Source organism: Phyllostomus discolor, chromosome 12 (assembly GCF_004126475.2).
Source record: "Phyllostomus discolor isolate MPI-MPIP mPhyDis1 chromosome 12, mPhyDis1.pri.v3, whole genome shotgun sequence".
Classification (NCBI taxonomy): domain Eukaryota; kingdom Metazoa; phylum Chordata; class Mammalia; order Chiroptera; family Phyllostomidae; genus Phyllostomus; species Phyllostomus discolor.
Window position 1 is genome coordinate 66,181,578 of NC_040914.2, and position 26,701 is coordinate 66,208,278.

Sequence of the window (26,701 nt, forward strand, 5' to 3'; positions counted from 1 at the left end):
GGCCTGGGCCTAGAATACTCACCCCGACCCAGCAGGGAGTGACGGCCGAGCTGAAGGCACGTTAGCCTGTGGTTTTTCTTGATCATTTTGCTTGAAGAAGGATTTGGCCTCTTTAGATGTAGCGTCCACTTCCTTAGTCACCCTGTGCAAAGGAAGGAGACATTAAGTTTACAAAAGGAATAAAAAGACAGAAACAAAATCGAAAAAGAGGGAATGAGCGAGAACAAGGAAAACACCCACTGGGTCTTCAGTAAGTTCTGGCTGCTGAGCTTTATGATTTCCAGTTTACTACAACAGTTCCAGATAGATATTTTCCCTTGCTAAATGAAATGATAATGCATTAAAGTTTGATCTCTCTAAAATCCCCTCCATTATTTTTGTCAGCATGAAACACTGCAGTAGTCACTACTGAATCACAGCCCTTGTGGGTTACTGCTGTGAGGGCTGGAAAAGGCCCTCCCACTGCACCTCACGTGTAGACTAGGACTTACACTGAAAGGTCCAGTACAAGGTGGGATGGGGAGATGAAATATTTGGGAGGAAAACACTGGTGTTATTTCAGAGAGAAAAGCAATGGTATAAACAATTAGAAATACTCTGTAGAAGATTCCTATTCTACACCTAAAACAAACCAAACATGAAACGAGATCCCTGAAAACTGGCTAATTCGGCAGTCACCTGGGAATGGACAAAAACTTTAATTGAGAATTCTGCAAAAACTGCCCTCAATAAAACTGATGATCAAATAAGGAGCAAATAAGGATATTTACGGTGCTTAAATTTTCAGATAAAAAAAGAGAAATGTCTAATGCCTGCCTAGGCTTGCCAATTCAACAAAAACATCTGAGGAATTTTCTTTAAATTTCAATCTATCTATAGGAGGGTCAAAAATTACAGTCACTGTATTATGGATGTTCAACCAGCTCATCCAGAATAAGACTGGCTGAGAAAAATGACAGATGAACCCTGTAAATTCCACCTTTGCAGGGAGGTAAGCCTCTCTCTTCTCTCCTTCCTTCTAGGCTTCCAAAACCAAACTTTCTTATCAAGAGCCATCTCACTCCTGCACTCGGTGCTGTGTCACCCACAAAAATGACAGACTAAAATGTGAGAGTTTTGTATTAAGAACCTTCACTGGGAAAGAAGGCCAAGTTAATCTTGAAGGGTAACTTAAAAAAATCTGTCAGTCCCCTGCTCAAGCTCCTGTCTTGTGATGGCTCAGTGCTACCCGGAGAATCCAACAGAAGCTGCTGAACCTTGCCTTCACGGCCCTCTAAAATCCAGACCAACTTTCTCTCACGCTGAATTTGTGTGTCCCTCACTCTCCCAAATGAACCTCTCAATAGTAAGCGTCAAGAGTCAAAAATAAGAGAATTTATATGATAGATTAAACCATCATTCAGCAGATATTCCTTCCCTTTTGACCAAGAAGATAATTTCCCCACCCCACTGATATCAAGCTTGGACATGTGACTTGTTTCCATAGTCAGAGAGATGCTAACTGATTTGACAGCAGTAGAAGTTTTAAATGTGTTCCTGTTCTTTCATGTGCCTCTTGACACCCTCTAGCCATAAAAAGAATATGCCTCAGGCAGCTGCTCCAGGGGGGTGGAAGACATGCTGCAGATCTGAGCCCACCAAGCAGCATGGAGCCAAGTCTAGATGAGCTGAGCCCCAGACGGCCAGAAACACACCAGTGACAAATGCATGCTGACTGGTATATCCCCCTGAGCCCTGGGGTGGTCTGTTCCACAGCAGTTCTGTAGCGAGAGCTGGCACATTTACAGTTCATGAGTGAGAAAAATTAGATTTTAAGGGGTTAGGTTACTTTTTCAAGACCAGCCAGAGATTAAATAGCAGTGCTAGAAAGAACCCTGTAGATGTGGGACCTGTGAAAAAGAAAATGACATGGCCTCCACCCTTAAGGGGCTCACAGCCTATCAGGGCAGCCCCCCATGAAAACAAGTCATGACCACATGTGATCTGTAGTAAGTGCCATAAAGGAAGCATGGAAAAGTACAACCGTGGGAACACCCTGTTCATTTCTGTGTCCGGTCCTATTCACCTCACCAGGAAACAAGTTCTATAAACCAGAGTATTCCTCTCAGGGGCTTTGCTAATTGACAGAGTAATATCAGCAGAAGATGACTCCACCTAGAAGAACGCCACTTTTAACAAGCAACAAGAAGAGATTCGGCCATCAAAATACCTTCAAGTAGGAGTGGTCTAAATTGTAGACCACTCCTAATACACAAGAAGGAGCCTTGACCAGAAAAGGCCCACTACTGGCAGTAGCTAATTCAAGTGTTATCAGCAGAAATTCCATTTTAAGTTCATTTTCACTTAGTCAGAACTTCCTCAAAAGTCTTATTTAGGCAGAAACTTTCCATGACTGGCCTTTTCCAAAAGGTGAATCATCTAGGAAAGTTTGAGCTAATTGGCTCAGCTGGTTATGTGATAGGGAAGGATGAAAAAATACTATTTTTCCTCATTCCCCAAGGTTAATAAGCTACACATTTTTAAGTGGGGGAAAAAGCAAAATAAAAAGGTAAAGATCCAAAATTTAACAATTATAATATAATTAGAAAATACTAAGAGACTAACTTTGTGTTCTTACTACCTTATACTTACAAATTATTCTCAGTCATCACTAGTTCTTTTTCATGTTTCTTAAAGATGTAGTAATGCTCTTAACTTGATACAAAGACAAAAAGAAAAAGCAGAATAATGACATAAAGAGATTAAAAAGATATGCTCAAATCTATATACCAAGTTTGTATCTCCTCAATTAAAATTCAGGCCTCCCAAGTTCCTACATGAGAGTTCCTTATGATATCTAAATTTAAGTATAAATAATTTAAGTTAAAAAAAATCCTGCCAAATTGCCAGCTATTAACAGGGGTTTAGTTTTCTTTAGAAGGTAGTTAGAGAACTTTCACTTGTCATGTTATGCATCTCTGTAGTGTATGTTTTTAAAATAAGCACATATTGCCCTGGCCGGTGTGGCTCAGTGGATGGAATGCCAGCCTACGAACCGGGGGTGGGGGGTGGGGTAGTCAGTTTGATTCCCAATCAGGGCACATGCCTGGTTGCAGGCCAAATCCCTAGTGGGCAGCACGAAAGAGGGAACCAGACATTGATGTTTCTCTCCTCTTTCTCCTTCCCTTCCCTTCTCTCTAAAAATAAATGAATAAAACATTAAAAAAATAAAATAAGCACATAGTACTTTTGAATACATGTGTGAGTGTTGTATTCATGACAAAGTGCTCCCTACTCATGTTAGAAGATACAGTGCTGCCCTCTTCTGACAAATCATAAAAATAGCAGGCTCCCTGAAAATGCATTCAATATTTAAAATTGCCATTCATTTGTTTTAAAAGTGAAATAGGAAATTTGTGTTGGACAATCACATTAATAAATAGTAGTAAGTCCACACAATTTAATTTGATCAGGAAATGTAATGATTTCTCATAGTAACAGTTACTCACCAGCTTTTCTTACTCTCATGTAGGGCTAGTGGTTAAGTTATAATAAATCTTTCTTTAGATATCCTATATGACACATGGAAAATAATGCAAGCCAAGAAAAATTTCTAAAAATTTTAAATCCTTTTATTTCTAACAGTGTATTAAACACTTTCTGTATTACTTTTGTGGGACTTCCTATTACAGGTTTACCATCAGTGTTCTGCTATCCTCTATTGGACAACTTCTATCGTTTGCAGTGCGATTTCTGGTAGCAAAATATATTATTAATTCACATCATCAGGAATTATTCTGAAAGATGTTGCCGTAGGTGCTCTAACTTATCACCACCAATATTGGGTGTTACTGATGTAGTGCACTGAGGAGGACAAAACATCAATGCAGTACTTTTGCGTAAAGTGATTAATCTGACACTAATCATGAGAAAACAATTCAACAATCCAAATTAAGGGACATTCTACAATACAAAAGGACTAAAAAAATATATGTTGACAAATACAAAAATGTAGAGGATATCGGCCAGCAGTATCCATCTCGGCTTCGGATGTTCGTTGAAACACGAGAAAAACATACAAAGAGACAACCAAGTCTTGTGGGGGAATAGGAACAGAAGGGCCACTCCTCACGTGGGGAGCGCCTTGGCCACCCTCTCTCTGGTGGGGAGAGTGCCCCATTCCCCCTCCAAAGAGGCCTTTTATTGGTTTCATTTGAATAAGAATTCAGGTAAAGCTCATTACTCATTGCTAGGAAGTAAGGATCAAACAATAGATAACAAGGAAGTCTGAGGGCCTATTTTGAGTCAGAGTCAAAGAGCTGTAAAACTTTAAAGAACAAACTTACTTCTTCCTTGGACCACCCTTACCATTCAACTGAGAGCATTCTAAACAAAGCAGGTTTCACAGGATTTTACATATTCTTTCTTAGGCCTGATCACCTGGGGAACCCGCCCTTTTCAGCACAGAGCTGCACTACCCTGTCATTGTTTCAGGCCTAGGTGGAGCAAGGGAACTAAGGCAGCCAAGGGATAAGGAGATTTTTCTCCCAGATGATGAGGACTCAGGTTATATCACAGCCGAGGAGCGAGGGTCCATCACCCCCTTTTGCTGTAGCCCCCAAAGTCCTTTCTTGGGATCCTCCCACATGATCGTGCCTGTCTTAGGTCATTCCCGCCTTGGGGAATCTTACCCATCATTGGCTAACCGACCAAGCATTGGGGTTCAGTTATGAATGAAGCAGCAGAAGCAGCACTCCTGCTAGGGAGATAAGCTTTTGTCTCCTTGCTGGCTTAGGGTCCAAGGCCACTCCCTCAGCCTTAGCCTTGGGGGGGGGAGGGGTTGTTATAGCTTCTGATACCAGGCAGGGCAGTTCCCAACACAAAAAGGCTTAATAACAGTTCTAATTCCAAGGAGGCTAAAAAAGACTAAACACAGTGTATAATCTTGAACTAGATGTTAAATTGAACAAGAAACAGAGTTACAAAGAACATTATTGGAATAACTGGGGAAAAACTTGAGTAGAATTGTATATAAAGCTACTTAAACAAAACTATCAAGATGAGACAGGTACAGAAATGGTAAGTACTTAGAAATTTGTTTGCAATTCAACAGTGTCATAATATCCAAAACATGCTCAGTGGACTCACCGCATGAAACAGGGCAGACATCACTTCAGGTATTGCCAACTTTGCAAGGCGGTCACGAGCTATCAGTGTATTAGTCACGTGCAGTAAGACCACATTAGAATGTTTAGGTGACTTGGTCAGCTAACACCCCAAAACATGATAAAATGTAAATGTTTATTTTTTTAATTATAATTTTTTCAACTATAGTTGACATAAATATTATTCCGGTTTCAGGTGTACAGCATAGTGGTTAGACATTTAACTTACAAACTGACCCCCCTGGTAAGTCCTGTGCCCACCTGACACCAGACACAATTATTATAGTATTCCTGACTGTACTCCTCCTCAGCTGCACTTTACATCCCTGTGACTATTTTGTAAGTACCAGTTCGTATTTAACCCCTTCACCTTGTTCACCCAGCCCTGCTCTCCCATCTGGCAACCATTCAGTTTGTTCTCTGTATCTATGAGTCCATTTCTGTTTTGTCTGTTCTTTAGATTCCATATATAAATGAAATCACATGGTATTTGTATTTCTGTCTGACTTACTTCACTTAGCATTATACCCTCTAGGTTTACCATCACTCGCAAATGGTAAGATTTCATTATTTTTTATGGCTGTATATATTATATGCTGTATAAAATATATATTTTATGGTTGTATATTACATATAATATAATATGATATATACATATTACCCCATCTACCATTTCTTTATCCAATCATCTGTTGGTGGACGCATAGGTACCTTTCATATCCGGGCTCCTATAAGTAATGTTACAATGAACATAGGGATGACTATATCTTTTCAAATCAGTGTTTTGGATTTCTTCAAATTAACACCCAGAAGTGGGATTGTAAGCATTTATAAATTATTTTTACAATCATTTAAATTGTTAACAAAGTGTGACTTTTAAAAATTGTACTTTAAATTAGTTAACTAAATTTTATAAAGTAAAATTGGTAAATTTTTAAATCCTAATTTACTGATGGCAAAACAAGCCTCACTGTTTTGTACAGAAAACTCATCTTTTCTGAATGCAGCAGTAGTGATAAATCACGTGATGATAATGGAAATAATCCCAAAGAAATGAAGGCCAACTGGGGTCACACCGCTTTCACCCCGTAAGCCCTCTCACACTGACTGGTCTGCAATCACGCAGTGCTAAAACCAAAGTGTGCTCTCTGCAGTGCTGTTTTGGCTAATGACGCATTTACACACAAAACATAAGGAAATGAGTTCATAGTAAAAGAATTCTTTGAAATAAAGAGTCTTGAACTAAAAAGCCAATATAACTAGACGCTAAATTCCATTCATTAACATTAGTGCATTGCAGCCTTCAGAGGAAGAAGAGCTTTTGGTTACTAACTAAAAAATAAACAAAAAACACTGCCAAAACCCTAGAAAATATTGTGTCAAATATGTCTGCTTGGGTATCTTGGCACATCTGTGACAAAGAAGGTCTAGTTCAAGCCCTGACCAAGTGGGTCAAATGGTTGGAGCATCATCCTGAGCACCAAAAGTTTGTTGTGGGTTTGATTCCCAGTCAGAGCACATACCTATGTTGTGGGTTCCACTCTGGGTCAGAGTGTGTATGGGAGGCAACTGTTTGATGTTTCTCCCTCACATCAGTGTTCCTCTCTCTGTCTCTCCCGCCCTCTCTCTAAAGTCAATAAACATTTCCTTGGGTGAGGGCTCAAAAAAGAAGGTAGTTCAAGTATAACTTTCCAATACACCATAGTCTGAAGTATTCAGGATATGGCTTATGGTAGTGAAAAGTGGAATAAACTAAGTAAAGTGATTTTTCAATGCAATTTAAAGAATGTCATATCACTTCTAATATGAAAATTATTATGGTATATGTGTGATTTAAACATGAGGATGGTATAAAGAATTCTTTTGTCAATTTCTTGCTGACAAACATACCTGACACTCATCTGTATGATAAAACTAGGGTCACATTGTCAACAAATGTGATTTGAAGTCTAAGTGTTCGCAAGAGCACGTTCCAATGGCACAGCTGGTAAAACAGAAAAACAATTTAGATTAAGGAGCATGTGCTGGAATAGAAATGAACACATTGCTTCCTTCACCAAGAAAAGTCCTACTACCAAAAAAAATCTTGCTATAGTAGTAAAAATTATGATATAAGGTTAATGACTTAAAATTTTAAACAACTCTCTTTATATGTGGTAAAATGAAAGTTGATCATAAAAGTGTGTATGTTATGTTGTGTGCTGAGGTATGATGGTTATTAAAGAGAAAAATGATGTTTAGAATGATGAACTAGGAAGTAAACAGTGTTTCCAAAAGAAAAAGTAACCAGTTGCTTCCCAATTTTAAAGATCTCAACTAGACAGTAAAACTTGCTTATTTCTCTGATATCTTTGGTTTTTTAATAATCTTAGTACTCCCATGCAAGGAGTTTTTCAGTAGTAAATAAAATATAAGGGTAAAAATGAAAGTTAAGAAGCCTGGAAGAACAGAGTCTCTACAGATGAACATGTTCCACAGAAGGTCTGGAACTATATTTTCTATCAAAATAATATCCACAAACAGGAAATTCATGCATCCAGAATTCCTTTTTTTCCCACTGAAGTATAACTTAAATTTAATTATAATTTGACAGGATAAACTACTGGAAATGGACACTGATAAAGCACTGCAGATGAATTTTGAAAATACAGTATCACTGGCTTCAATTTAGATTAAAAAAAGGAAAATCCTGAACTTAGTGAAATGGCTTTAAAATCTATACTTCTATCCTCATGAAAATATCTCTGAGATGAACTGCTTCATGATAAATGTTTTGTTTTTCTTTTCTTAAGGAAAACATGAACACAGAAATAGTTTATATACACACTGTCCCCTCCAGGAGCACCAACCCAACTTAGATTAGAGGAATTAATGCACAAAGAAAGCTATTTTGTCTCATTAAAAACTAAAAATTAATATAACAAGTGTCCAGTTGTTACCTACTGAGAATTGACACTTTAGATTTTGTTTTGATCACAGAATAAAAAGGTATAACTATTACACTGATTTTCTGTATCAATCTCATACTCACTTTGAATGAATAGTATGTACAGTTATAAAATTCTTTTCCTTTTCCTATCTTATGTTTATTTTGACTACGTGTATTGAATTGTAATTATATGTCTATTAAATCTTATTGTTAAAAATTTAAGCTTATATGTGGTATATCTTTTTACTTTATTTTTCTGTAATTTCATTTTATTGTGTTTTACAAAAGCATTGGTCTGTAACAGGTTGAAAATTTAAAATCAGGGTCCTCCATCTCAGAGTTTAGATAATAATCTGAGAGTAAAATTTACTGACTACGAGAGTTATATTGTACCTCAAAGGAGAATGCCCTTGTTCTTAGGAAACAGTGTTGAGGTATTTAAGAGTGAAGTAATTCTCTAATGTCTACAAGTAATTCTCAAATGGTTTAGCCAAAATAGAAAGAGAAATACAGGTGGAGGTGAAAGAGACACTGACAAGTAGTAAATCTGCATGGTAGGAATATGCGTGTTCCTTGCAATACTATTCCTGCAACATTTCTATAAGTGAGGTGTTTCAAAAGAAAAAGCTGGGGGAAAAATTTTTTTTAAATAATAAAAAGTTTTGCTCTACACCATTTATAAAACTAATAATGCCAAATTCTTTTTTCCAAGATGTATTTCTCTGAATGAAATAATTGGTGGAAAGAAGATATTTTTAAGAATATTGGTTTTAGCCCTGGCTGGCATAGCTCAGTGGATTGAGCTCGGGCTGGGAACCAAAGTGTCCCAGGTTCGATTCCCAGCCAGGGTATATTCCTGGGTTGCAGGCCATAACCCCCAGCAACCGCACATTGATGTTTCTCTCCCTCCTTCCCTCCCTCCCTCCCTCTCTCTCTCTCTCTCTCTCTCTCTCTCTCTCTCTCTCTCTCTCTCTCTCTCCCCCTCCCTTCCCTCCCTAAAAATAAATAATAAAATCTTAAAAAAAAAAAAGAATATTGGTTTTAGCCCTGGCCGGGTGGCTCAGCTGATTGAAGCACTGCCTCATCCACCAAGAGGTTGGAGGTTCAATCCCCATTCAGGACCCATATCTAGGTTGCTGGTTTGACCCTCAGTCGGGGAGCATACGGAAGGCAACCAATCAATGTTTCCCTCTCTCTATCCCTTCCTCTCTCTCTAATCAGTAAACATATCGGGTGAAGATTAAAATAAAAATATCAATTTTAGGGGAAATTATCTTTTCAGAGAACATACAGGTCTAATTAATTACTGTCAAAGAAAATAAATGTGACTACCTAAAAAAGTACTGATCGGCACTTCATCTGTTCTCATTTCGCTATAAATTAGAGATCTGCTGTTTTCACGTAATAAAATTTAAGTAAGTAGGAAAGAGGAAATTCCAAACATGTGGCTCTTACCTGGAACAGCCAGGAGGTTATTAAGTCCCTACTGTTTTTCTAAACTGGTAACAAATCTCATGAATTAATTTTAAAAGTAATATTAAAGTGAGGAAATAATACTGAAACCAAACTTCTCTCCTGGCACTTTAATTTTTACCTGATTTCAGAGGCGTACAGGGACTCATACTTCACAGTTAAGGAAAGTAGTAAAGGGAGAAATGACTTAGCCAAGGTTACAAAACATGACTATGTGAAACTGTATACTTTACTCTTACATGTTCTTGTTTCTGTTCAGCCAACCACTTCATAATATCCAAACACTAGATTACAATATGTGAAAGGACCATTCTTGTGTTCTCTGATAATTCATGGAGCCACTGTTCTCCCTGAGTTCAAATATAAGGCTTCCAAATATTACAACGGGTTGGGATGAGGACAGATGACTCATGACACCATTTAGAAAAATGCTCATTTTTAAAAGAACTACTGTATTTTACCATGTATAATGTACATGTTTTTGCCCAAATTTTTGAAGGAAAAATAAGGATGCACATTATACGTGGATAGTAGTAATTACATATCTATATAAATGTTTTTAATTCTTTTATCTATGCTTACGTGTTAAAAGCATAACTCTAGCAAGCAGTAACGACATCCATATGCAAAATAATACTCTGGAATACAATAATCAGTTTTGTTTCTAAATATAAATAAACAAATAAATAAATAATTGAATTAAAAAATTAAAAGAATAGATTTTTTTTCCTGAAAGTTTGTGCCAAAAACCTGGGTGCACATTATACTCAGCAAAATACAGAAGTTTCCAAGTTTGTGAAGGTCATCTTACCTGACTTCTTCACCAGCAAAATCAAACACCTTGGTGATTTTAACTTTCTCTGTTTCTTTAGGTTTCTCTAGCTTTTCTGTTTTGACCAACAATTTATTTGAACTTGTCTCTTCAGTCTCCTTTGTTTTCTATGAAAAAAGTAAAAATCAGTTTCATTTAAGGATAAAATCTAAAAGAACCACTCAATCATGCTGCTTATGGCTATTTTTAAACGTTTCATCCCTAAAACAGTTAAAGACCTACTGAAAATTTGATTGAAAAAGCTTATTTTTCCTTCCAAAGGAAATGCTTTGCTTTTCACTCAGTAGAGTTACTATCTACAGCACTGGCTGGTGCGGCTCAGTGGACTGAGAGCTGGCCTGTGAACCAAGAGGTTGCTGGTTTGATTCCCAGTCAGGGCACATGCCTGGGTTGCAGGCCGGGTCCCTGGTTGGGGTGTGTGAGAGGCAACTGATTCAATCACAGTGATGTTTCTCTCCCTCTCTTTCTCCCTCCTTTCCCCTTTCTCTGAAAATAAACAAATAAATAAAATCTTTAAAATAAAAATACATCTATGTAGTCTATTTTCTACTATAAGCTTCAAATTGGTTTGTACATTTTTAAGAAATCTATCTGGAGGATTTCCAGTCAAGACGGAGGCATAGAAAAACACGCCTCATCTCCTCACAAAACTACAGCAAAAATTACAACTAGACTACAAAACAAGTATCACCCAGAACTGTCAAATACAGAAAATAGAACTGTATGGCAGTCCGACAACCAAGCATTTTAAAGATGCCACGTTCATCCAGATGGGGAGGGAGGGCAGAGACACACAAAGAGGTGGAGAGGTGTGGGAAGGCACAGACAGAACGGGTAGTCCCACATCCACCTGTGGTGAATACAAATAAGGAGGGACACCTCAGGAGTGAGGGATCCCAGCCCAAGACTAGACCACTGAGCCCAGCCCAGGGTTCCAGCACCAGGAAGATAAGTCCCCATAACTTCTTGCCGTAAAAATCAGTGAGGGGTGGGGTGGCGGAAGAAACTGCAGGATTCTCAGGAGACTCCTCTTAAAGGGCCTACAATCAACCTAGGGCTTATGCAGACTCATTCCCTCTGGGATTCAGCACCAGGGCACCAGCTGGAAGGGCACCAGTGGCATATAGGGAGAAACTGAAGTGACTGGCACCTGGGTGAGTGAAGGGAGATAGCTTTCTCCTTGGCAAAATCCAGAGACCAGACAGTGGCAATGTCCCCATCTGAGCCCTCCCCCACACAGAGCAACAGAGCAGTGACACAGTTGCCCCACCCTGGCAATTACTGAAGGCTCCACCCCATACAATTAACAGGTACAGTTTTCTACAATAGGCCACATTACTAAGACAGGGAGTCAAAGCAGCTCTACCTAATACACAGAAACAAACACAGGGAGGCTTCCAAACTGAAGAGGCAAAGAACATGGCCCAAATGAAAGAACAGAACAAAACTCTAGCAAAAGAACTAAAAGAAATGGAGATAAGCAAAACACTAGATATCAGGATGCTCAAGGAACTCATTGAGTACATCAACAGCATAAAAAAGACCTGGGCAAAAATGAGGGTTATGTTAAGTGAAATAAAGAGAAATCTACAGGGAACCAAGAGCAGAGTGGATGAAGCTGAGAATCAAATCAACAATTTGGAACATAAGGAAGAAAAAAGCTATCAATCAGAATAGCAGAAGGAAAAAGAATTAGAAAAAAATGAGGATAGGTTAAGGAGCTTCTGGGACATCTCCAAACGTACCAACATCCGAATCACAGAGGTGCCAGAAAGAGCAGAGAAAGAGCAAGAAACTGAAAACTTACTTGAAAAAAATAATGAAAGAAAACTTCCCTAATTTGGTGAAGGAAACAGACATACAAGTCTAGGAAGCATAGATAATCCAAACAAGTTGGACCCAAAGAGAACCACACCAAGACACATTACAATTTAAATGCCAAAGGTTAAAGACAAAGAGAGAATCTTAACAGCAGTAAGAGAAAAGCAATTCTTTACCTACAGGGAAGTTCCCATAAGACTGTCAGCTGATTTCTCAAAAGAAACTCTGTAGGCTAGAAGGGACTGGCAACATTCAAAGTGATGAAAAGCAAAGACCTACAACCTAGATTACTCTATCTAGCAAAGTTATCATTTAGAATTTAAGGGCAGATAAAATGCTTCCCAGACAAGATAAAGCTAAAGGAGTTCATCAGCATGAAGCCATTATTATATGAAATGTTAAAGGGACTACACAAGAAAAAAAAGATAAAAACTATGAACATTAGAATGGCAAAAGCCCTGGCTGGTGTGGCTCAGTGGACTGCACACCGGCCTGAGAACCAAAGGGTCACTGGTTCCATTCCCAGCCAGGGCACAGGCCTGGGCTGTGGGCCAGGTCCCCAGTAGGGGGAGTGTGACAGGCAACCACACACTGATGTTTCTCTCCCTCTCTTTCTCCTTCCCTTCCTCTCTCTAAAAATAAATAAAATCTTAAAAGAAAACCAACTTTGTTTTTAAAAATGGCAACAAATCCACAACTATCAACAACTGAATCTAAAAAACAAACTAAGCAAACAAGCAGAACAGGAACAGAATCATAGGTATGGAGATCATCTGAAAGGTTATCAGCTGGGAGGGAGAAGGGGGAGAACAGGGGAAAAAGCACAGGAATTAAGAACTGGTAGGTACAAAATAGACAGGGGGATGTAAAGTACAGCATAGGAAATGGAGTAGTCAAAGAACTCATATGCATGACCTACAGACATGAACTGGGGGGGACTGCTGGAGGGAATGGGGGTACCAGGTGGAGGGAGGAAAAGGGAAAAAAACTGAGACAACCGTAATAGCATAATCGATTAACATATTTTTTAAAGATTTTATTTATTTATTTTTAGAGAGGGAAGGGAGGGAAGGGAGGGGGAAAGAGAGAGAGAGAGAGAGAAACATGAATGTGTGGTTGCTGGGGGCCATGGCCTGCAACCCAGGCATGTACCCTGACTGGGAATCGAACCTGCGACACTTTGGTTTGCAGCCCGCGCTCGATCCACTGATGCACGCCAGCCAGGGCGATAAAACGTATGTTTTAAAAATCTATCTGGAGGCCTGACTGGTATGGCTCAGTAGGTTGAATACAGACCTGCAAAATGAAAGATTGAAAGATCGCTGGTTTGATTCCCAGTCAGGGCACATGCCTGGGTTGCAGACCACGTCCCTTGATGGGGCATGTAGAAGAGACAACTGATTGATATTTCTCTCCCACATCAATGCTTCTTGCCCTCTCTTCTCCCTCCCCTCTCCCCCTTCCTCTATAACAAAAAAATCTATCCAAGAACTTACAGTATTTCTGGGGAAACATTCATCACATTTACGTATCAACTTACTTTAACTTGTGGACTTGGGGACACTTTTGACTTTGGTCCCACATCATTGAGAAAGCTGGCCCAGAGTTCATCCTCCTTCTTTTTCCTTGCGGCCTCTGATCCAGTGTCTTCTCCCTGCTCTGCTGCCGTGTGTTCCTCCTCACTGCTACTTGCTCCAGATTCCTCACTGACATCTTCCTCCTCTTCTTCTTCTTCCAACAAGAGGCCACCTGGTTTTCTTTTCCTAATCCCCAATAATCACAAGGAAAAAGAAAAATAAGACATGCAAAATGATTTCAGTTATCCCTTCCTCAATTCCAAAGTCAATGTTGCAAACTCAAGAAAACTTTCCAATCTGGGACCACTGATTAAGATGTACACTACGGGGCATAAAGAGGTACAATGAGATTTTGTGGAAGAAAAAAAGAATTGAGCTCTTAGCCTCCGCCTAAAACACTTAGAATCAAATATAGTGTTCTATATACTTCTAAGTCAGGACTAAAAAACACCCAAAATCACCACAGAATAAATCTGTCCAGAAAGAGTGTGCCAAGAACATACATACACACACGTATATATGTGTATATATATATATCAGATATTTTTTACTTTCTGAAGTCATTACACATGGAGAACATGTTCCATTGGGGAGAGCCTCAAATTTATTTTCACCGTTTCTTCCTAGAATTGTCCAGGGACAAGCAGGGGGTAGGGGGGATCCATATTTCCTCCCCTTTTCTGAGGATACAAAAGCTGGAATATAGAAAATTTTAAGGACAAAAAAACTGGGCCCAAAACTCATGAGAGTAAATTGATTCTAACTTCAAGTGAATCTAATACCTTAAATTCCTTTTTCTCTTCTTATAAACTACAATCTGCTTTTTTGCTTCAATGCCCAGAAAGACAGAAACGCCAATCAAAGAGAATAAAAGACTTCTATAAAAGATTCTCTTATCTGAGTTCAATAACCCATCAGAATTTTCTTTTACTTTTCTTTCTTTCGTTTTTTAGGAAACTTCTTTTGAAAACCATACAAGATATTTATTAAAGATTTATCCACAACCAGATGGTGTACAACTGGAACAAGACCACCCAGAATAAAAATAAGAGCCTTCTTCAACATAACTTTGCACATCTTTCTGAAACACAACATGGACAGCCAGCGGTTCTCCAGAGATTTCATGATCCATTCTGGGAGACACATGCTTATCTTACCCAAGACAAAGAAAGTCATGACCTCCACCAGCAATTCCATGGCACTGCATTTCACAAGGGACGTGACTGAAATCCTGGGAGAACATAGTGGCATTGCCAGTCTGGGCTCCTCTTATGACAATGACTGCAGGCCTAGAGGTCCAAGTTTTACAGCCAAAGGAATGAGTAGTTTATCCATCAGAATTTTCAAAACTTTTGGTGAAAGTATAATTCAGTACCAGGCCTATGGAAGGTAATTTGCTAATATCTATAAATATTATTTTTTACTGTGTATATCCCTGGGCCAAACAATTCTACTTCCACAGATCTGATTTACAGATACACTTTTTATATACTTTTATATCTTTATATGAAAAGATATATACTTTCATATCCATATTTATACGAAGATATATACAAAAAATAGTCATTGCAGTCTTATTTGTTGTAGGAAAGGTAAGGTGCAGCCTTGGCCAGTGTGGCTCAGCTGGTTGGAGCATTGTCCCGTAAAACGAAAGGCTGTGGGTTCGATTCCTGGTGAGGGCTCATGCCTGGGCTGCAGTTCAGCTCCTGGGTCAGGGCATGCCCAAGAGGTAACTGGTCACTCTCACATCGATGTTTCTCTCCCTGTCTCACTCCTTCCCTTCCCCTCTCTAAAATCAAAAAGCATGTTCTTGGGTGAGGGTAAAGAAGAAAAGACAGGGTACAAATCAAATGTGTCTCAATATGGGACTCCTTAAATAAAGCAAGGTCTATCCATATAATGAAATGCTATGCAGCCAATGAAAGGAGAAAGGCATAGCTAGATGGCATCATCTCTAAGATGTGAAATAACGCAAGTGAGAAATGATATGCAGAGCACGCTACTACTTGTTTTTGTTTTTAAAGGAAGTAGGAGACATCTACATACATGCTTGTGTGTGCACGGAATACCTCTGGTGGCTCAGTTCTGACACATGGCAACAAAGGCTAGAGATGGGGTATACATTTTTATAAGTAACTTGAATTTTTCATTTTATCTATATGTACACATTACCTATTAATTTTTTAAATTACCTCAAAAATTTTTAAAGCTTTCCAGAGACCAAACATCTAATCCTAAAATATCTCCAAATGCTCAGAGAGAAAAAGGTAAGAAACCTTAGCAGCAAGAAATCTACCAGACCAACGCCAGCAATCAGGATGGTTGTGACAGCAGCCCTGACTTCTAAGGGCCTCAAGGGCAGCATCACCTGGCAGGAATGCTTTGAGCTTTTCTTTTTTTCCCTTTGGTTTTCTGTGTCTGCTCCTCACCATCCACTTCGTCTTCTTTCACTAATTCATTTACATCATCTTCACTATACTCTTCACCTGAAATCACATAATAGGGTGGTCAGACAGACATTAATAAAGGTTTTCACATCAAGATGAGGCATTTGCATTAAGCAAGAAGTCTAGTACTTTCCTCCGTTCTTCACCTAACTAGAATATTACTTCCTGAGACAAGTATTCCCTGTCCCCGGAGACTAGGCTAAGTCCCCAGACTCTAGGCTTGCAGAGCAGTCCATATTTTCCCCGCTAACTCATCCCACTTATATTTAATGTTCACAATTTCTGCTATGCTCTGCCCATCATGAGGACAAAGATCCTGTTTTCTCTTTATAGGTATCTGCTGAATGGATGAATGATAGAATGACAGAATGAGTGAATGAATAGAAATCCCAACTCTACCTACTGTATTTTTCAAAGAAGAAACTGATGCTCCCACTTCATCTTGAATATATCGTTCAAAAGTGAGCAAACGATACCTTGTCTTGTGAATAAAAGAGGTTTAGAGAGAGGTCTAAAGACCTCCAGTTAGACACAGCAGGAAGAACAAGTGTGTCTGCTCTCCATCCTCACACACGGACACTCAGGCTCCCCCGTGAAAGAGTGTTACCTGGATGCCCAGCCCAGTCTGCACGTGCTGAGGGCACCAGTTAACAAACTCTGCCCACATGGGTATTCAAGTGGCTTTTTTACTTCATATAACCTTTTACTGGAAGTATAACATACCGTATTTTTTGGACTATAGGATGCAATTTTTTTTTACCACATTTTTTGCTTCAACATTTTTTTTCCCTATTTTTCTCCTCTAAAACCTAGGTGGGTCTTGTGGTATAAAAAATAGGCACACCTAGGTTTTAGAGGAGAAAAATAGGGGAAAAAATGTTGAAGCAAAAATTGTGGTAAAAAGTGCATCTTACAGTCCCAAAAATATGGTATATGTGAAAAACCACAAAATCTAATGTACAGTTCAATAAAATTATGCAAAGTGAACACACATAACCAGAGCCCAGCTCAACAAGCAGAACGTGGTGATCAGCATTCCCGAAGACCCCTCGTGCCCCTTTCTAGTCACCAGCCACCAGCCCGGTCCAACAGCAGCCACTATCCTGACTTCTAATGTCACCGATTAGCTTTGTGGGCTTTGGGCACTAACAAACAAGCCTACATTATATACTCTTTTGGGTCTGGCTGCTCTCATTCAACATTGTTTGTGATAGTCACCCTATCAGTTCATGTAGCTATAGTTTATTCATTCTAACCCCAAAATAATATTTCATTGTATGACTACACCATAGCTTATTTATCCATTCTTCTGTTAACAGACATTTAGGTTGTTTCCAGTTTGGAGCCATTACAAATAGGGCTATTTTGAATATTTCTTACATCTTATCAGCTTTTAAATATTTCACTTACAATGAACCCATGATCACCAAACACTTCAAGGAAGCCTCCAATACAAAAAACAATACTGAAAACAAACAGAAAGAAACTCAGAGGAAACAGAATTAGGGGGGAAAAAAGTTAAAACATTTTTTTTAAAGCCTTTGTATTTAATAGACTCAAAGAGGCAGCCACGAAATAAGAATGATTAAAAAAAATTTTTTTCAGAAAACTAAAACAAAACAAAAAAACCAAACTCTTGAAAACTACAAATATAACAGATACTCAAAAAAGAGAAGAAGATGCTGAGAAGAAGCAGCCATAAGAAAATCTGGAGAACAAACATATGAGCCTGAGGAAACTACATGTAAGGGTTCTAAAGCGGAAACAAGTTTGGTGTCCAGCTACCAAATGGTCAGTGAAAATGTCTCATGAAGAGGGGATTGAGTCCTGGGTTAGGATAGTAGTTTGAACACGCAAATGTAATTTTGCTTCCTCCTGACACCCCAGGAAATCTATACAGCAAAAGACATAAACCCGCGATGGTGGTCACCTAGCTGCATCGTATTTGTTTGTATTTGTAAAAGGCAACACTGGAAGGATAAACAAAAAAACCTAATGGAAACAGCCATCTATAAGGGTTGGGTAGAACAGGGTGGAGTAGGTAGGGACAGAAGCTAGAAGTCTGTTTATCTTTCTGTGGAATTTTGAACATCCCTTAAGCACAGTCTGAATAAATAAATATAACGATATGCCCAAACAATAATATAACCTATAAAGATGGGATTCTAACAAGTTTAGAAACATAGTTTCTGACAGTACATTTTTAGCAGGATGCAGTCTAAAGACAAAAATGTTCTATTCCTTGTGGTGATACCAACGTTGGTGCAGTGCAACTATTTCCTTTATACAACAGGTGAAAGCAATAATCACGTTAGGAATCCAGACATTCAGAATAGAGAAGTGGCACACAATTATAAAATCAAAGAAATTGAGTATGAAAATACAAATGATAAAACAGAATTTAAGCCCTGGCCCATATGGCTTGGCTGGTTGGAGCATGTCCTGTAAACCAAAAGTTTGAGGGTTCGATTCCTAGTCAGGGCACATGCCTAGGTTTCAGTCCAGTCCCCAGTTACAGTGTGCACAAGAGGCAACCCATCGATGTTTCTCTCTCACATGAATGTTTCTCTCCCTCTCCTCCCCCTCTCTAAAATCAAAACGCATGTCTCCGGGTGAGGACAGAAAAAAAAAGAACCACATAATTTAAAATATCAATATGAACTCTAACTCAAACTGGAACATTCTACTGCACCAGAAAGCAAGGAATGGGTCACTTTCAAAGGTTTTAAGATCCCAATTGAAAGAAGTCCTAGTAGCCAAAAGTGATGACATGAACTAAAAGGAATAATGGTTAGTAGATTAAAACACATGCAATTGATAAAAATCTGTGAATACGTTATGATATTCAAAAAAACTGTACCATTGTAAATAAGCTATTATTAAAATTGCCCCCATTTTGAAAATTGATAATTAAGGAAAATGAATTAACATTTATCCTGCCCCAGTTGATGAGGAAAAGCTATATATACTTTCAGAAGAACATCAATTAACAAATGTAAAAGACCCACAGAATTAAAAATACACCACAGGGAACAATGACATAACAGAGGAATCCACTCTCACCATCCTGATTCAGCAGTCGCGACTATGGGGATCAACCAGGCATAAGGTGTCTTCTGATGTCATGCATTGTGTAACATAAGGGTTATCTATAATGTATTCTAGCCAAAAATATTTTATTTGAACACATCAAGCACTTAGATCTACCTTCCAATGTATGGAAAATTCAAGGGACAAAGCGACAAAGGAACACCGTGAGGGAGCAACAAATCCTGAGGTTGCGACATTCTGCAGGACAGGCGCCTGACCCTCTTAAGCATATCAATGTCATTACACAAAGGTTTCTATTAGCTTAAACAGATTTCAGGGACGGGACAACTACACGGCATGTGTGGTCCTGAACTGAACTGTGATTTGGACAGACAAGCCAATTTGGGGGCCAACTGGGAAAATCTGAATATGGTCTGTATGTTAGATGAGTTACAAGTTTACTGAAATGTATAGGGAGAGATTGTTCACTGAAAAGAGCAGGTAATACAGTAACATGAAAAAGTATAATTTCAGTTTGGGGAAAATACAAACACCAATAGCTGGGTATAGAAAAAGATCAGAGTGAGCATTCACTGAGGAATTAAAACCAATAATCTCTGGATGGTGGGAATGCAATGATCCTATTTTTTTTAAATATTTGTTTGCTTTTTTCATTTTCTGCCAAGCTCATGGCTGCTTTTGTAATACAAAGTTATTTTTCATCATATAAATGGACAAATATTGCAGACAGTTCAGACAAGGAAAAGCACATGGCTCTGGATCTTAAACATGTAAAACGTTCCTCAATCTCATTGATGAAATAAGCACATTTTAAAGTAAAACAACCAAGATCAAATTCCATGCAGCTACTATGAGAAAAAAATAAGAAGCAGAATAACAACCCGACAGACAATAAAGCACAAAATGGACAACTACTGTCCAAGGACTCAGCACTCACCTCACTCACCCTTTATTCCCCAATGCTTAAACATGAGCCAAACAACTAAGAATCACACAAAATCTGAGAAAGCATCTAACATAATAAAGCCCAAAACAAACACATAGAATGAATAAAAATCACCTTAGAGGAAATGATTATTTCATTTTATGAAGTTAGCATTTTGACACTAAAATCTGACAAGGAAATTATAAGAAAACTACAGACCAACATCCCTCATAAACATGGATGCAAAAAATCCTCAACAAAATATTGGCAAATATCTCCAGCAATGTATAAAAAGAATAATACATTATGACCATGTGATTTTATCCCAGAAATAAAAGGTTGATCAAAATTTAAAAACCAATCACTGTATTTTATCACATTAACAAACAAAAGAAGAAAATCTACCCATAACCAATAGATGGAGAAAAAGCATTTGACACAGTTTATCCCTCAGCAAATGAGGAATAGAAGAAACTTTAACTTAATAAAAGGCATGTATAAGAGGCAGAATATGCAGAATGCCACAGTTCAAATGCCAACTTAGCTACTATCTTAGCTGGGTGACTTTAGGGGCCTCAGTTTCTTCATCTGTAAAATGGAGAGCACAATAACAGCACCTATCTGGTAGTTTTCTGTGGTCGAGTTAGTCACTGTAAGATGCTTAAAATACAGAATGCTTTTTAATGGTGTATTTTAAGCATTTTACAGTGACAAGCCTTGAAGAACCTATAGGTAACATTTTACTAAATGGTAAATACCGATTCTTTCCCCTTAAAATTGGAAACATGGCAAGGATGTCCATTGTCACTATTACTGTTTAGCATCACGTTGGAAGTCGTATCAAGTACAATAAGGCAAGCAAAAAGAAATAAATAAAAGGTATATCTCAGGAAAAAGAAGAAACAAAACTGTTTCTACTCACAGATAACATGATCTATGGGTTTTGTTTTGTTTTGTTTTGTTTTTCTTTGCAGAGCAGGGGGAATAAGGGGACGACCTTAGAACTGTCCATTCTGATGGCTGTTACACAGCTCTAAGTGTTTGTTGAAATTTATAACAGTACACCAGAAAGAGTAAATGTTACTGAAGCTCAAAAATTTTTAAATTTAAGTATTATTAATATCTATACAGCAGTAAGATAGTGCACTTATGAAAAAAGAACGTGACTCCTATAAAAATTATTCAAAGAACAAAGAGTTCTTCAAAATTAAAAATATGAAAGGAGGAAGCACAACAGATGAGCCAGAACACAAAATATTGAGAATTTCCTATAAAGTGAGAAAAGTCAAAGGGTTGGAAAACAGGAGATAAATAAAAATTAGAGTACCACTCCAGAATAGTTAACATAACATTCAACATATGAATAATGAGGATTTCAAAAAAATAAAGAGAAGCCCTGGCTGGTGTGGCTCAGTGGATTGAGCACCGGCCTGTGAACCAAAGGGTCGCTGGTCTGATTCCTGGTCAGGGCACAGGCCTGGGTTGTGGGCCAGGTCCCCAGTGGGGAGCACGCGAGAGGCAACCACACACTGATGTTTCTCTCCCTTTCTCCCACCCTTCCCCTCTGTCTAAAAATAAATAAATAAATAAATAAATATTTTAAAATTTTTTAAATAAATAAAAATAAAAGAGAAAACAATTTTTTTAAAGAAAGGGAGAGAGAGGGAGAGAAACAGTAACATGTAGTTGCCTCTCGAGCCCCACACTGGGGCCTGGCCCGCAATCAAACCAGCAGCCCTTTGGTTCACAGGCCAGCACTCAATCCACGGAGCCACACCAGCCAGGGTGAGAAAACAGACCATTGTTAAAAAAAAAAAAAATTCCCAGAAGTCAAGCACAATAAATGAAAATAGACTCAAACCAAGACAGGTATATCATTGTGAATTATAAGAAAATATCATGAACAAGTAGAAGACTATCAGCCTCCACAGACAAACATCATATATAAATGAGCATAACTCAGCAACAAAACATTTTAAAAAAATTCTCACCTGAGGATAAGTTTATTGATTTTAGAGAGAGGAATGGGGAGGTGGTGGAGAAAAGACACACACACACACACACACACACACACTGAGACAGACACATATCAATGTGAGACAGAAATATCAATCAGCTGCTTCCTGTATGTGCCCTAACTGGGGATCAAACCCACAACCCAGGTATGCGCCCTGTCCAGGGACTGAACTTGCAACTTTTTGGTACATAGGACGGCACTTCAACCAACTGAGCCACCCAGCCAGAACCAAAACAGATTTCTTTCTTTCTTTTTTAAAAGATTTTATTTATTCACTTTTTAGAGAGAGGGGAAAGAAGGAGAGAGAGAGAGGCAGAGAAACATCAATGAGTGAGAGTCACACTGATTGGCTGCTTCTCGCAAGCCCCCAACTGGGAATCTGGCCCACAACCCAGGCATGTGCCCTGACTGACAATCGAACTAGAGACCTTTCAGTTCACAGGCCAGCACTCAATCCACTGAGCCACACCAGCCAGTGTCAAAACGGATTTCTTAATAGAAAACACTGGGAACTAGAAAATAATGGCACAACACCTTTAAAATTCAGGTAGACAAAAGCAATTCAACATTATTTCTATCAAAATACCAATGGAGTATTTCACAGAACTAGAACAAATAATCCAGAAATCTGTATGAAACCATAAAAGACCTAAATACCCAGAGCAATCTTGATAAAGAAGAACCAAGTTGGAGGTATCATGCTACCTGATATCAAACTATGCTACAAGGCCACAGTAAGCAAAACAGCATGGTACTGGCACAAAAACTGATGTATAGGTTAATGGAACAGAAAAGAGAGCCCAGAATAAACCCATGCCTATATGGTCAATTAACATATGACATATGAGGCAAGAAAATACAATGGGGTAAAGACAGTCTATTCAATAAATGGTGCTGGGAAAATTGGACACATACATGGAAAAAAATAAAACTAAAACCTTCCTACACCATATACAAGAATAAACTCAAACTGGAGTAAAGACTTAAATGTAAGGCTCAAAACCATAAAACTCCTAGAAGAAACAATAGGCAGTAAAGTCTCAAATATTTCTGTTAGCAATATTTTTTCTGATATATCTCCCCAGGCAATGGAAACAAAAGAAAAAATAAACAAATGGGACCACATCAAACTAAAAGTTTTTGTATGGCAAAGGAAACCATCAACAAAATGAAAAGACAACCTACTGAATAGGAGAAGATTTTCACCAATGACTACATCCAATCACTGGGGTTAATATCCACAATTTATGATGAACTGAAAACAACTCAACACCAAAGACACAAACAATCCAATTTTTAAAATGGGCAGAGGAGCATCTGATATTTCTCCAAAGGAGGATATATAGATATCCAACAGACATATGGAAAGATGCTCAACATTACTATCATCAGAGAGATGCAAATTAAAATCATGATGAAATATCACCTCACACCAGTCAGAATGGCTGTCATTAATAAGTCAACAAACTAGTGCTGGTGAGGATGTGGAGAAACGGGAAACTTCACTTACTGTTGGTGGAAATGCAGAATGGTGCAGCCACAATGGAAAACCTCCATATGGAGGTCCCTCAAAAAATTAAAAATGGAACTGCCTTATGACCCAGTGATTCCACATCTGGGCATTTATCTGAAGAAACCCAAAACACTAATTCAAAACAATGTATGCTCCCCTATGTTCATTGCAGCATTATTTACAATAGCCAAGATATGGAAGCAACCAAGTCCCCATCAAAAGACAAGTGGATAAAAAAGTGGTGGTAGAGATACACAGTGGAATATTACTTGGTCATAAAAAGGAATTAAATCTGACCATTTGTGACAGCATGGGTGGACCCAGAAGGTATTATGCCCAGTGAAATAAGCCAGTCAGAAAAGGATCTCACTTATGTGGAATCTAAAGAACAGAATAAACAAACAAACCAAAATGAAACAGTCATGGATACAGAGAACAGACTGATGACAGCCAGAGGGGAGGGGTTTTTTAATAAGGTATATGAATGTCTACCCACTGCGCTGTACACCTGAAACTAATGCAAGATAATTTTGAATTAAACTGTAAGTGAAAAAAAGTTCAAGAGAAATAAAAAGTCAGGTGGAGAATTATTATAGAGCTTGAAATTATTATTACGGAACACAAAAATCTATACAAAATGAATTATCAATCATGCCTAAGGGTCACATCGTTATTTTTGGACATTCAAGATCTCAAGAAAAAAAATGTTTCTACCATGCATCCTTCTTCAAGAAGTTATTTGAGGATATATTCTCATCATGGTGGATCCCACCAAGAAAAAGACAAATAGGACCCAAGAAACAGAAAATCCAACAGAAAAGGGAGATAAAGGGAACGCCTGGTGTGGTAATGAGACGGAAGACACTAGTTTTAAAAGTGGTAAAAATCAAGCCAAATCGGAGCAGGTCAGAAGGCAAAGATGGACTTCAAGATGAAAGTGGAACATTATTTAATAAATCTAAATATCTTGGAAGATGATTTAGACAATTCTGAGGATTAAGGGTCAAATCAAGAGTAAGTACATAGACTAAACAACAACCAAATGGCATTAACTCCAGAGAAAATAAGTGGTACAGGAAAAACAATCACAGTACATACCACATGGTTCAGCTTCGAAGGTGGTGTTCAGTCATTACAATAAAGTTAACTCATTCGGATGAAAAAGGGCTCTATGGAAAGTAACCTCACAGGGTGTAAATTCCTACCTGGGCAGGTCATGGTGGGTAGTCAGGCCCCAGGCACACACCTTCTTTAGTAAAAGGCTTATTTTTGCCTTGAGCAAACCCTGTCCATTTTTTTCTGTGTGTCTAGGTTAATACACTTTTGAAATGCCCCCTTTCAGGTCCTTCCTCCTAAATGGACCACCCTTAACACAGCACGTGACCTCGATTACCCTGTAATCCATCCCGAATCCTGCCTTGCTTTCTTCCACCTTCACGTCACATCTTCCCCACGCTCCCTCCTTAATTTCAAATGCATAAAAGAAACTCAAAATGTTATTCTCTGGATCATTTGAGATTTTGCTCTTCAGCATACATCATCAGTTTGGCTCAAATAAACTCACAAAAATTCTCTACAGGATTGGACATTTCTTATGTCAACTGGATACTGATATAACCAAAATTGGACATAGGAACAATTGCAAGCTGGACAGTTGGAAGGGTATGTGTGTGCGGGGAGTGAGAGGAGTGAGTCCAGGGAAGATTGATACTGAGGAATGATGGAACTGTTTGGTTTCAAAACAAGCCTTTTTGATTAAAATGAAAAGTAATTTTCAAATGATCACTCTGGCCACCCTGGTCCTTAATTAGGGTAGTTCAATAGCAGTGAGATTAGTAAGGGAGTTGTCAAACGTTAATTTTCCACGTAGACACAACACAACTTATTGATCAGCTGGACCAAAAGTGAGGAATGAGGATGACTCCATTCCTAGGAGGTTTTGTTCGTTTTCTACCTAAACGATTGCATGGGTACTTTTAATACAACGGGAAAGTCTGGGGAAGGCGCAGGATGACGGAAGAGATCGGTCTGTTTAGGTAACAAGATTTAGTTTGGCTCCACTCAGTTCGAGATGCCTATACAAAACCATGCATAAAAACTAAGACAGGAGCAATGGGCATATACGTTGCCAACGGGCAAAAAGCATTATCATGCGAACTTTCTACCGACCAGATCCCTTCTAAGGGCAGAAAGTGGACAGATCTATCTTGCACGCGATGCTAGCTGACAATTCCCTCCGGACGTAAGGTCGTAACTTTCAATGCTCAGACTGCCTTTCCGACGATTTCGGCATTGGGGTGACTAGGAGACTGCTGCGACCGCAGTGAGGCCACCGGGACGGCTGCGCGAGGTGCCCTCTGCACACCTCTCGGGCCGCAGGGGCGCAGCTGGCAGGGATGCTCCAGACCCGCGTCGCGGGGCCAGCGGGGCCAGCGGGGCCACGGGGCCCAGGCAGCGGAGCCAAGCGCACCTCATGTGGGGCGCAGGGCGGGGCAAGCTTGTGAAGGCGGAATAGCTTACCCGAAGGCACGTAGTCTTCGTCTTCCTCTGAGGAGGAGACGTCGTCTGAGTCGAATTCCTCCATGTCGCTGCCACGCGGGGCGGGCCAAGCCACAGGACCGTAGCTACCGACCTCAAGGCAAAGATTTATGGAGAAACCCTAAAGCTGAGGCTGGGGCGGGTCCCTTCAGCGTGTGCACATGCGCAGAGAGTGTACGTGATGGCTTCCAGGCCACTGCCTGGGCTTGACGTTACTGTAGGCAGTTGACTGAGAATAGGCTTCGTGATGAAGCGGTGCATTCTGGGACTTGTAGTCTTCGGCTCTACCTAGTTTTTATTAATTTGGTAAATGGACTCAAATAAAATTACATGTCTGTGGGAATACAGTTGACCCTCACTATTCACAGGTTGGTATTTTCGAATTCGCTTACTCGCTAAAATTTATTGTAACCCCCAAATCAATACCCGCGGTG

The 26,701-nt window shown here is 39.0% G+C and overlaps 1 protein-coding gene across 3 annotated transcripts in view; it reads right to left on the reverse strand.

Moving 5' to 3' along the window:
* Positions 1-26,484, reverse strand: part of CFDP1 (craniofacial development protein 1) — a 106,525-nt gene extending 80,041 nt beyond the window's left edge. For 2 of the 3 annotated variants that reach the window (XM_036012225.1, XM_036012226.1), the window contains exons 1-5: positions 26,250-26,484; positions 16,145-16,262; positions 13,740-13,962; positions 10,358-10,485; positions 23-142 (exon numbers count right to left, since the gene is read on the reverse strand). In XM_036012225.1, the coding sequence (XP_035868118.1) occupies positions 23-142; positions 10,358-10,485; positions 13,740-13,962; positions 16,145-16,262; positions 26,250-26,313 (653 nt within the window). In that variant the 5' untranslated portion in view covers positions 26,314-26,484. The remainder of the gene's footprint in view (positions 1-22; positions 143-10,357; positions 10,486-13,739; positions 13,963-16,144; positions 16,263-26,249) is intronic. The other variant, XM_028502123.2, reaches the window with a different exon arrangement.
* Between the last annotated feature and the right edge of the window lie 217 nt (positions 26,485-26,701).